At 51.3% G+C, this 12,444-nt stretch overlaps 1 protein-coding gene across 1 annotated transcript in view; it reads right to left on the minus strand.

Annotated features, from left to right (window-relative positions):
• Window positions 1-8,860, minus strand: part of PRKG1 (protein kinase cGMP-dependent 1) — a 466,091-nt gene extending 457,231 nt beyond the window's left edge. The window contains exon 1 of the mRNA XM_040562953.1: window positions 8,407-8,860. Within this exon, the coding sequence (XP_040418887.1) occupies window positions 8,407-8,672 (266 nt within the window). The 5' untranslated portion in view covers window positions 8,673-8,860. The remainder of the gene's footprint in view (window positions 1-8,406) is intronic.
• Between the last annotated feature and the right edge of the window lie 3,584 nt (window positions 8,861-12,444).

Consider the following 12,444-nt stretch of genomic DNA (forward strand, 5'->3'; position numbering starts at 1 on the left):
TCGAGAGCCAAAAAGGAGACCGATTTCAGCTCTGATCCATGGAGCTAGTTCATTGCTTTTCTGACCAGAGACCGAAGGAATGCCAGCACACAGCAGCCACAGAACACCGGCGTAAGGCGTACCGAGCTCAGCACGTGCAGCTGTCTCACTCACCTCAGTCCCAGTTTGGTTTCTCTTACTGCAAGGGTCTCCAAAGAAAAAGGGAGCTGGCACCCGTGGGTGAAGGAGCGCATTGCTCCCATTGCCGAGGGACTGACGGGCAGCAGGAAGCCACGAGGGCAACGAGCATCATCGACGCCCGTGGCATCAGTGACGTGGTGCATCCAGTCTGCATGCTCGCTGAAGGCATTCTGATGATGAATTAGATTTTAAAGGCTTTTGTAGCCTGTGGAGATGCCACTTCTTGCTGCCCTCCAGTGCTCACTAAAAATAAGCAGTGGCACATAAATACTGTGCTGCATGCACCCTCTCGGTCCTTCTCTATGGCATTGGTGGAGCTGCCCTTGATTTAAACACCTAGTGACCATCCCATTGCTCTTTAGGGACCACCTCCGTGTGAGCAGAACAGAAAAGGATTTGCAGAAAGAAGGGGGCAAATCGTTGCGTGGGAAGGCAGCAGAAAATGGGCCAGGGCTGTGCAGAAAGGGATTTCCACGCTCTGTTTTCTTCCCCCATCACAGGGACGTCACGAGCAGAAAGGAGGCATTCGCAGGCTTCGCCTCTGAAGGGCGAGACATGGCTTTAATGTAATGCAAGACAACAAAACACCTTAAATCTTAAAATCCTCACTCTAATCCTCAATGCCATGCTCAGTGCCTTGAGCATGTGCTTCATTCATCTTCCAGGAGCTATGCCATATTATTTATCCGTGGCTTTCTTCCTCCAGTCATCTTCTCAGTCACCACTGCCCTCCAGTGATAAGTGCTGGGAGATGAAAAGCAAAAAAGCCTTGGAGTACCCTTGGAGACACAGCCTTGTTGCTGCCAACACTTCCCTGTGTGTCTGCCAGAATAAAGCAGCTTCCCAGCTATTTTACCAAAAATCCTCCCCGCCATGCCACAGCCTGCGCTGCATCATGGTTGTGACTGCAGCAACAACCCCCACCCAGCTGGGATCTGCTTCCCACAGAACTGAAAAAAATAAAAAATAAAAAGGGGGTGTTTTACACCCCAGCCATAAACGGATTGAATCTGTGGGAGCATACCCAACACACACTTCCAGGCCATGGGATAAAGCTGCCCTCTAATAGCTGCAGAGCTGCTTTGTAAAACAGAGTTAGCCACCCTGTTTGCTCCTTCATGGCTTTTCTCGGCGCCACCTTTCCAAATTGCACCAGATGTAATCCTGCACCTCACGCTCACCATATTCCCACAATATTCCCCCCAGCAAACAGATTTATTTTCTTCTGGATTCCAGAAGTGCCTGTGCTAGTGATCAGTATGCCTCGAAAACATCAGCGTGCATTTCTACAACTGCCCCAAAGCACCTCCCGAAGCTGTGGACTTCAGCAAGAGGGGAGATGTGACATATTTACTCCTTCTGGCTTTTTTTTGATAGGCAAATTCTTTGGTAATCCACAAACACCCCTTCTGGCCTTACTCAAAGCAGCACAAGATCTCTCTCTCTGCACCACAGCCACCTCCAAAACTCCTTCAAAGTACTACAAACAGCCCAGTTGGAAAACACCCTTCAGGATGTCTTTTTTTAAGTTTCTTAAATTTTACCTTCCAGCTACACCCACTGATTCCAGCTACTGAAGTTGCATTTTGGCTTACAGCTACATCAAAGACATCAACCACACACGCAAACTTCAGCATACACATGAAGTCATTTAGAGGGCTTGGCTGTATTTCTTTGAGATCTCAGCACATTACCTGCTCAAGAAATTATCTCCAGTTACAATTCCCAATTTCATATACTGCGGGATATATAATACAGAGCAAGGATGAACAAATACTCATCTGGGGGCACTTCTCTGCATGTGAAACATTAAGGAGTTCGAAGAAATTAAACAGTGACAATATTACAGGCAGACACATAAATAGAAAGAATTACAAGCTTCAGAACCAGATCCCTTATTACAAACAATTGCAAAGCAGGTTTTTTTAAACAGAAATTATACATTTATTGGCCATTTAAAATATCAGCAGTGATTTTATCTTGGAGAATTTTATAGGAATTTCCAACAAAGAGCAAAATGCAAAGGAAAATAACTCAAAATTGCCATCGGGTTGCACTTGCTAGAATCAGTCACAGCCTTGTACTCCATTACCACAAACCATATGTCAAAAAACATACGATAAAGCTTACTTACATCTTCAGCTTCTACTTTGCCACCATCTCTAACCCAAATTGTACATCACTGCATGTCAAGAATGCTTTGATTTTGTGTTCACCTGCTGCTCTACCAGTATGTGTGACCAGTAACATACCTCTGATAAAGCTCACCATATATTACCCTGTAACATATCATTTACTGTTCTGATGTTTAAAGCAACTGAAGAGTTATACCTACTCCGTTACACTGGAAGCAAATACATCAGAGTGCATTGCAAAAAGCACCCCAAATATGATTTTTACCACGCAGCTAGGCTCAACAGGAAAGAAGCCATGGATTCAAGTGGACATTTTAATTTAGCACTGCTCTATCTAAATCAGTTTGTTTGTGCTATGGTGAAACGTTTTCCCTGGACACCACTTTTTGGTGATTTATTCACACCTCTTCCTGGGAAGAGAGGAAGCCAATCCATAACTAAGGCAATCACTTATTGACCACTGATCAGGACTGAAGCTGGAGGAGGTCACGGTGCTACAACAGCCCCAGCCCTGCTGGAGAGGTCCTGCAGGCTGCCCCTGGAGGCTGTGCCCAGGTATTCCCCAGCCTCCCTTGCGCAATTCTGTACAAAGCCTGGGCTTTGCCCAAAACATGAATTTGGCCCAGAATATAATCATTGCTGCTTGCGAGTCCCAGTGGGCAGGCTTGTAGTGCCCCAGCTCCTGCTACACCATGCGCGGTCCTGAGCTCTGCCCCCTTCCTCCAGCTATTTCAGCGTCTCCTCCACACGCACGCGCTTCCTTTGCGACTACAGGGTTGTATTACTAATGCAACAAATATGCTCAAGGAATATCCATGAGCAAAATGTAGGGAAAAAAAGGGAGAAAAAAAAAGACAAGGCCGAAGCAGTCCTCATCCTTTCCAGCCGGGAGGTCATGGCACAGGGGAGAGCTCTCGAAGAAGCCCCTTGCCAAGCTCTGCTAGATATTTTCCAGGAACTGCATCAGCTCTGCAGGCAACTGAGTGCACATCTCAGGAAGGCTTTTTTCCCAAGCTTCTCATTAGTAGAGCTGCAAAGAGGGACACGCAGTGTTATTTTAGTACTTTTCAATCTCATTTCACTTTGATGCACTTCGCTGCCTGGGGGATTTTTGCTGGAGAATTACCTTCCCCATAATGCGGCATAAAGTTCTGACAAAAACTGACACTTGCTGCGACTAAAAAGGAACCAAATAAACAGCTACTGTGGCCAAGTAGTTTATGGTACCACCTGTGCCCACATCTAGGCGCTGCTTTGAGGAAGGTGAATGAGACACGGGGCCCTTTTCCCCTCCACACTTTTGGGGTCCCCTCCAGCCACCGCGCAGAAGCGACGTGGCACGTTTGCTAGAGCCCTTTTCCCTTCCATATCTTTAAAATGAGCTCACATCAGAGATCTGAGAGAGAAGCAGTTTGCCCTAACCTTGCCTGGGAGCACAGCTATGGTTTTAAAGCTCACGTGCAATGACATTTTGGGGGATTCGTAACCAAACCAGGAACACACTCCATAGGGGAAGGCGTGCCGGACGGTCACCCCTCAGCTGCAGGAAAATCTGCCCGAGTGCGGCTTGGTCCCTGGGGAGGCACCAACAGCCTGTGGCTGGAGGCAAGTAAAAATAGGCAGAGGGAAGAATGCATTGCTAGGGGGCCGCCGGGAGCAGCCCTGCGTCGGCAGGGGATGGGCAGTCGCAGCCCCCCTGCCCCTCCGGGCCGCATCCTGCCCGCAGGAACGTGCGGCAGCCTCTGGCAAGGGTGCTAGGACCTGGCGTCGAGGCACTGTGGGCTTTCTTCGACCCAGCTCATGGCACCGAGAGAACATCCTGAAGTACACCCTAGTTAGAACATCCTGCTAGTTTTGCAGGGGAAAGGAGGCACAGCCCAGTCCAGCCGCTTCTCCCATTAAAAATTAAATGGAGGGAAATGGTTTCAATCGATTAGCCACAAACGATTGCTTCTCTTTCCCTCTCTGAAATCTTTCTGCTTCTCCCACCAACCTCAGGCACCTCAGGGACCCGAGAACCTGTGCCACACCTCACTTCACGGCACCTGATAACCTGCTCATCTCTGGACTCCCCTGCACATCTCACCGCTTTGTGCACAGACTGAGCTGCTCCACTCGGATTACCGGAGAGAAGGCTGGTCAAAAAACAGGCTCTGACTCAAGGAGCTCCCTTTGCAGCGTTTTCTGGCTGTTTGCAAATTAAATAACGCTCAGTCAAACTTTCCTCCTTCGTATTTTCCTCGCTTCGGGTCAGCGATGCACTAAGGACACTGAAAGCAACAGGAGCACCTGGACCGTTAATTCTTACTATATACACACTGATATCATTGAATCTAATAAAATTATTTCAGGTTAATCAGATTAATCTAATAAAATCCTTTCCTGTCAACCACCCAGGGCTGAAATACCCGAAGAACGCGCTGCCACAGCACACTCTGGATGAGAGCTGATCGGTGATGGATAAATGAGGGAAAAAGAGGCATTTCTTAGGGTGGCTTAAAGGTTAAGCACACGTGTGGGCTCCTCACCTCTGCTGGGGTGCTGCTGCACAGGTAACGGGGGATTTTTCCCCCTGCCTCCCCATTTTAAGGTCTGGGCCAGCCTGAGCGATGTCAGTGGGTTTAGGAGATCAAGGTGGATTTGTACACGCGAGCATGATCTCCCCACCAGAGGCAAAAGAAGGGCATTAATAATTAATGTCAAAAGCACTGCTGTCCCTGACACCCCACCCCGCCTCTTAATTTTGGATTTTTGCAGACATTGCTCCACAGAAGTAGCAAACCCTGCCTGTTAAACCCAGAGCTGCCCACCTATTCCGGATATTGGATGAGCTGCCGATCCCAGACCGTCCTTCCCCACCCTCGGGCACCTCCGTAACACAGCGGGCCCGTGTTTTTGCCAGCTGCAGCATGCTCCCCCTGCACGCCCCGAGGGACACAGCTCCAGTCGCATTGTCTTTCAGGCGGGGGCTGAGGCAGGATCGATGTCTCCTTGGCGGACGATGAGATCACGTCTAAATTAACCAAACCTGACTTTACCAGCCATGAGATGGGCTGATCCCGCCACAGTCACCACCGAACCCTGGGTGGTGGCAGCTGGGTGACATACAAAGCCAGAAGCACCTGCTCTAACCCTCCATCCGAGGGGTAAAGCCCTTAATGCCGGGGTCGAGCATCACGGGTAAACACACACTCGCAGCAGCGCATTCCCGAGCACCTCAGAAGAAGCAGAGGGCATGAAAACGAGAGGTTCCTGCTGAGATCCCGTCCCGAAAAGACCTCAGCAGGGTGAGGGCTGCTTGGCTGAGACCACGACAGGCCCCAGCACCTCGCGTGAAACGTTGGCCCCCACTGCCATCTTGTGGCAAACGCCTCCCAAAACCAGCTACGACAGGGGGGAACCCCTCAAAAAGTTGAGGGCGAAGTTCGCTGGCATGGCGAGCATGGCCAGACGAGCTGTTGGGAACACGGTGGGGAAATGGATCCCATCCCTAAAGCAATGCTGGCCCTGAACCTGCTGCACTGGGTGCAGACCAGTGTGGAAGAACAGACAGACAGGACTGTCCAGATGGGTACATCTGCTCACACGGCCATGGCCTCCTTTTGGTTGTGGCTCTGGCACACCCACCCGTACCTGCACACAGATTTGTTTGCTGCTTCAAGACACTTAACAGCTTCCGAAGCAGTGCAGCATTGTGTTGGTATGAATATGGCTTGTTGACTCCAACGGGCAGGATTAAGCTGGAATTAGATATCGCACCTCTGAATTTGAGAATGCATTTCAAGTCATCCTCTCAGTAAATTCCACAAAAGACAGGGATTATAGCTCATGTTGATCATTGTGCAGCATGAAACATCTTCAGATGCTGAAAAATGCAGATGAGAACCCCTTGAGGTTTGAAAAGCACCTTGCTGCAGGAATCAGATGGCTTTGAACATCCCCACACACCTATCTGGAAATTCGACCTAGCCAATCACCTCAGGTACACCTCATCATTTACCTTTTGCATCATTTATCATTTACAGTGCCTCTCACTGTGGCAAAGACTTTGCTTAGCAACTCGGCACCACCTCTCAGGAAGCACTTTCCGAGGCATTAGCGAAGTGCCTGGGTCACTGCACCAGCTCGTCCTGCCGCGGCCGGCTGCTGCTGCGCCAGGAAAAACAACGGCACATTGACCCTCCTTGGGCTTCTGCACGTATCTACCAGGTGCAGCATCAGCTACCATCAAGGTGTGGCACAACACAAAACACTTAGCGTGCTTAGGTACACAGGAATAGTAATAATAATAAATATCACTGAACAAATATACATTAGTAAATCATTCACATGTATGTCTCTCCCCTCACCACGCATCTCTTCAAGCAGTAGTAACACATCAAGAAAACTACAGGGAAAAAGTATATTCCAAAAAACATACACGATCAGCACTTTATATGGTTGCAGTGTCCCAAATATTTTGATAAACTCTGGTTTACATCAGAATAGCTCCGTACGCGTGATCATCCACACAGAAGCACTTTCCTTTCTTCCATTACAATCCATACAATTGCGTTCTTGGGAGAAACAACGGCATAAAAACATACTTACAGACAAAATCCATCTTTCAGTACCTTTCTATTTTCGCAGCCCTTTCTTCAGATCTTTGCAAGTCTTTCTGACTTTGGCCCTGCTACACGTTACAGATGGGTTACGAGGCACACAGCGTATTGTCAGATAGGGACAGACTCGATTTTCTGCTTCCAGTTGGGATTTCACTACTTCTAGGAGTTTCTAGCATCCAGTTTTCAACTTCTTGGAAGTTTTAAACATCAGTGTATATTACATACAATCTAGCCATAAATAGAAACAATTACACCACAGATCGATGTTTATTTATGTTCAGAGATTAAAAAGCATTTCAAGGCTGATCCCAGGCCCGGATGAAGAGGTTTCTGTGGGCACTGGTTAGAAATCAACGCGCAGGAGAAAGACGACGGGTCTAAATATCGGATCAGGGGATGATGCTACGGAAGGTGTCTCTGGGTTTTAGAAGAGAGGTGCATCACACACTTCTCGAACCTCTCACGGACCTTGCGGGATGAGCTGTTAGACAGCATTACCAGCTGCTGCGGCTAAAACACAGGCTTGAGACTCTTAGGAGGGCAAGTTCCCCCCCCTACCTACATTAGCCAAAATACCATCAGCAGTTTTTAAGTCAGAGACACCCACAGAGCCATTAGAGAGCCCTGGCACCAGGCTGGCCCATTTATTCTTCAGGTCAGCATCAGGAACTGGAAAGCACCGTTGTTCCCTTGGCAGGGCTGGACTGCAGCACTGCCCCGTGCCCACGACAGCCTTGCAGCCCCCTGGAAAAAGGGTCGATGGAGGGGGGGATGGTGCCCGCACTGACACTGAGCCCACTGGCAGGTATCAGCCTGGTGGGGAGAGGTGCAGGAGGACTGGGTGGGTTGGGGTGCGATGGGGCTCAGGGGTACAGGGTGCAGCAGCACGTCATGGTAATGAGACGGGGAGGAATTGAGTGGACCTTAATTAAAAACCAGGAGCACCCCCAAACCGGCCAGGTTACTGAGCACGATGCTGGGGTGTGGGAGCAGCAGGGGGACGTGTGCTGTCAGCACAGCCCTGCAGGCACACGGGGGGCATAGGATGTGCCGGGGGGTCCCCACCTGCTTTCTCCAGTGGCTCTGGGTGACGGGGAGGAGACGGGAACCGCGGGGAGGTCGTGGGGAGCTGAGGGAGCCCAGAGGGTGGGGGCAGAGACTGAAGCACACGTGCGGCATTCACGGCCCCTGGGAAGGCTGCGGGTCGGGACTTTGGAAAAGCACTGGCAAAGTAAAGGGAAAGAGAGGGTTCCTGCTCCGCCTTGGGCAGGGGGCGCGAAGGGATGCGCTGACCCAGGGAGGGGGGAACAGACAGGGTGAGCGTGTGGTTAGGGAAAAGAAAAAAAGGAAAAACAAAACAAAACAAAATAAATAAATAAATAAAAGCAAAGCCAAAAGTGCCCCTCGTGTATGTCTAAAGGAGAGTTGGTCTCGTTAAGGCAACCGCGGCCCCGGCCCCTTCATCCCCCCAGCACCCCCGCGCCCACCTCTCGGCCTTGGTGAACTTGCGGAACGCCTGGCGGAGGTCGTGGAAGGAGCGGTAGGTCTGCGGCTCGGCCGAGATGCCCTGCGCCCGGGTGGTGCGGGGCCCGATGTGCGGGCTGGGCGCGGGCAGCACCGACTGGCACTTGTGCAGCCGCCGGCGCAGCTCCTGGATCTCGTCGTCCTTCTCGCCCAGCCGCCGCTCCAGCTCCCTGATGCGCTCCTCCTTGAGCAGCAGCAGCGCGGCGAAGTCCCCCTCCAGCTCGCTCATCCTGGGCAGCGCCGCTGCCCCGCGCTAGCGCCGGGCCGCTCGCATGGAGCCGCCGAGCGGGGAAAGTGAGGGGGCGAAGGGAAAAAAAAAAAAGAAAAAAGAAAAAAAGAAAAAAAGCCAAGGAAAGGGGAAAGAGCTTCCGTGCTGCTCCGCGAGGCTGGGAGCCTGGAAATAGCAACAATTACCATGTGATCGGAGGGTGACGCAGCTCCTTGTAACTGGAGCCGAAGACTTGGGACTCGAACGAGAGCACTTCATAAATATTGAATCGCCGCCCGCTAATGAGCCACGTGGAGCCGCCCCGGCCCCGCCCGGCCCCCGCCTCCTCGGCACCCCCTCGCGTCCCTCCCGGACACTCGGCATCCGCCCCCTGGTCCTCCCCATCCCACCCCCCGGGTCCCCCCGCATCCCACCGCCGGCCCCTCCTGCTCACCCCACCCCCTCGGGTACCCCCATCCCTTCCCCGGCTCACCCCACGCCGCTCCCCTCAGCCCCTCCAGTCCCTCCCCACTGCCCCAAGCCCCCCCAGGCACCTGCGTCCCCCCCCCCGCCAGGCACCCCGCATCCCCCCCCACCCCCCCAGGGGCACCCAGACCCCCCCCCACCCCCCCCGGCCGGGTGCCCCCTGTCCCAGCACACGCAGCCCCCGCGCCGGGGGGAGCAGGGCCCCGGCAGCACCCCGGCCCCCGTGCGAGCAGCCTGGGCGCTCACCAGCAGCCTCCGGGGAGGCCGGAATTCGCCCTTCCTGGACTTATTTGGAAGAGCCCATCACGGACATGAATGTTTTAATGCCGGCTGGCAAAGGGCACCAGCGGCTCCTGCGTCGCGTTGTCCTCCCAGTGCGGAGGGAAGGCAGGAGCCGCTCGCTCCTTCCCTCCCAGGGGGAGCCCCCGGGGGTCCCAGCCCAAGCCGGTCAATGGGGCAAACGCGGCCCCCGGCTTTGCCGTGGCCCCTGCAAAGCATCTGAGCCGGGCACGGAGGACGGGGTTGTATCGGAAAAGTCTTAGATGCACGGGGAAAGCAATTAGCGGCCTCTCTTTTAATGAGGTGGAGGCAGTGGGATGTTTTCCCACACTTGGGCCCGTCCCCGCAGCCTCTCGCACGCGGCTGGAGCCCCCCAGAGGCAGAGCTGCTCCCAGGTCCCGTCCGCATCCCAGCAGCATCCCTGGGACGGGCAGGGCTGGGGCGGGGGGGGGAAATTATAAAAAATAAATTGCATGTGGCTTTATTGGAAGGCAAAGAGCGCCATCTCGTGTAGGAAACTACCGCGCAACGCAGGGCAGAGATTTGCAAACGGACGGACCCTCCACGTGCTGCTCCAGAAGGGAAGGGGTGCCAGAAGGGCAGGTGGAGCCCGCACACGCTCGCCGCCCCCCAGACATTTCCCTGTTAAAATCTCGTTTCCTAAAAAAATACCTTCATCTAGGGAAACAGGAGCGCTGTTCTTGCGCTCCTCAAAGGCTTGGCAAAAGCATTTTCTGGCAAGTAACTAGGGAAAGAATCCAGAAAGTGCATACTTTCCCCAAAACACACAGTAATTAGGCAGTCAGATCTCACCACTCAACCAGTGCTTTTCAGGGTTGTTTTTAATGCACTGTTCATTATTCGCATTCAAGGACCGCCTACAAGCCTTGGTCTCCACGCAGAAACAGGAACCTGGATAAATGTTGAAACAACCACAATGTAGAGACGATAACCAAGCAAAGATACCCAATGATAAAAATGATACCCAAAGATAACCAAGGATAACCAAGCAAAGCACTGGTGCTTCATACCACAGCTGCCTACAGTCCTAAGACTTTCGGTTAGAGGTGGAAGTAGATATGTAGAGACCTCCACCAATGAAGATCACTCCCAAGAGCAATCTTGCATTTCTGCCCTACAGCAACCCTAATGCATCAGAAGAACTTTCCCAAAGAGGTTTTTAAAAACCAACCAAACGCTCTGGTTTTTACTGGAAATTGTGCAATTCTGTTTCAAACCCAGTAACAGCACTTTGAGGTTTAAGCTATTTTGCAGCCCTGGGGACCAGCAGGGCAAAGAGAAAATGTCAAGAATGCCATAAATTAAGTGCAATTAGAAATTTACTGTGGATTAGGAGAATCTTGTCACCACCACCCAACTCTGACAGGCTCTCTGGTCTTCACCTCTACGTTACTGGACCCGAATACAGACATTGCTTATGACCGTGTCTCCTTATAGAGTCTTGTTTAGATGGAAGAAACCCTCTGGAGCAGAGGGCAGGACAGAAAAAGCAGGTCCCAGCCTGCCCTCTCACCCACACGATCTCGGTTTCAAACGTTCAAACGGCGCAGCATGTGATCAGTATTAATATCCCACCCGGATTTGGATGCTTTGTCCGTAGCCCTGCATCTGAGCAGCAGCTGGAACTGAAGCGCTGAGCGTGGCCAGACACCTAAATCAGCTTTGGCCCTCCCAAGTCTTCCCAGCATCGCTGCTTCTGCTACGCAATGCCGTGGAAGAGGGTTTACAGAAAGTAGGCATGTAAAATACGCCAGGTATTGAACCAGGAAGGAGCAGCGCCTTCATTTTTCATTCAAACTCCTTCTAACAAAGGGAGATTGCTTTGCAAGAGTGAAGCACGCAGACATTACTCAGACTGCGGCTGTAATTTCCCCACTGCAGGCTGTGCCAGTAACCCCTTAGCGCAACTTTAACAGGGTATCAGAGGTGACGTGGGATTTTATAAGATCAATAGCCTGGCTTTTATTTCACATCCTCCACCCCCTGCACTGCCTCCACTATTTCTCTGGTAAATTCACTTTTGCTAGCAATGAGCCCTGCAGCAACATGCACTGGAGCATTTCCCCCATGCAAAAATAAAATACATATAACAAACAGAAATTGGTGTTTATGATCTATTTAAACACGTATTACCCCTCCCTCCACCCTTAACATCAGCTAAACCTTTGCAGCAGCTTCCTAAGGGATGCAACTGTCCAGATGACATGAGGTATGTCCTCCAGACACATAGAGCAACTTATGTTTATAGAGGGAAAGCATATATAAAGAAAGGAGTTAGAGGAGCCAAAGAAGTTCTTATTTTAGAGGGCAGCAGCTATTTCTTTGCCCTGCTTTACTCACTCAGCCCTGCTCTCCCCTCATCTTCCAGCCTTATTTTGTAAACCACCTCCTGGAAACAGGTGCTGTGCCAAAAGCTGGGTGGTACCAAATCAAGAGCTAATTAAGTTCGGATGCAGCCCAGAGACTGCTTGCCTTCATCTGGGTTTTTCTTCATAACCATTTCCTTATCACATACAAGACAACTTGTTACGGGAGGGTGTTTTAAGGTTACAAGAAGGAGGGATTGATTTTTTCCTGTTTCAGTCTCTGGTATTTCTGTTGCTGCCCGGAGAACAAAGACCAAATGTGGTTTTCATCCCTTGTTTTCTGGGTAATCTAATAAATTGTGTCACCTCCCCAGTGTCTAATTTACTACAAGCTGCAAGGCTTCTTCACCATGCAGTAACTCCTCAAATGGGAAGCCAAAAGCATCCAAACAGCTTCCTTCGCATGGAGAAATGCAAAAACTATGGTTCTATTAAAAAGTTGTCTTCCCCAAATTCCCCAGCAGTTGATGCTGCTACTTCTCACAGCCCATTTTGCTGCCCGACACCTTCCAAAGCGCCGTGGTGTTTGCTTTGTACACCACCCAGCTGCCCAAGGACACGAGTGGCTCCCATGAAGCCTCCACTGATGCCACCCAAACATTTCCACAGGGCTGGATTGATTTTTCCTCCCCTGCTAAAGC

The sequence above is a fragment of the Cygnus olor genome, chromosome 7 (genome assembly GCF_009769625.2).
Source record: "Cygnus olor isolate bCygOlo1 chromosome 7, bCygOlo1.pri.v2, whole genome shotgun sequence".
Classification (NCBI taxonomy): domain Eukaryota; kingdom Metazoa; phylum Chordata; class Aves; order Anseriformes; family Anatidae; genus Cygnus; species Cygnus olor.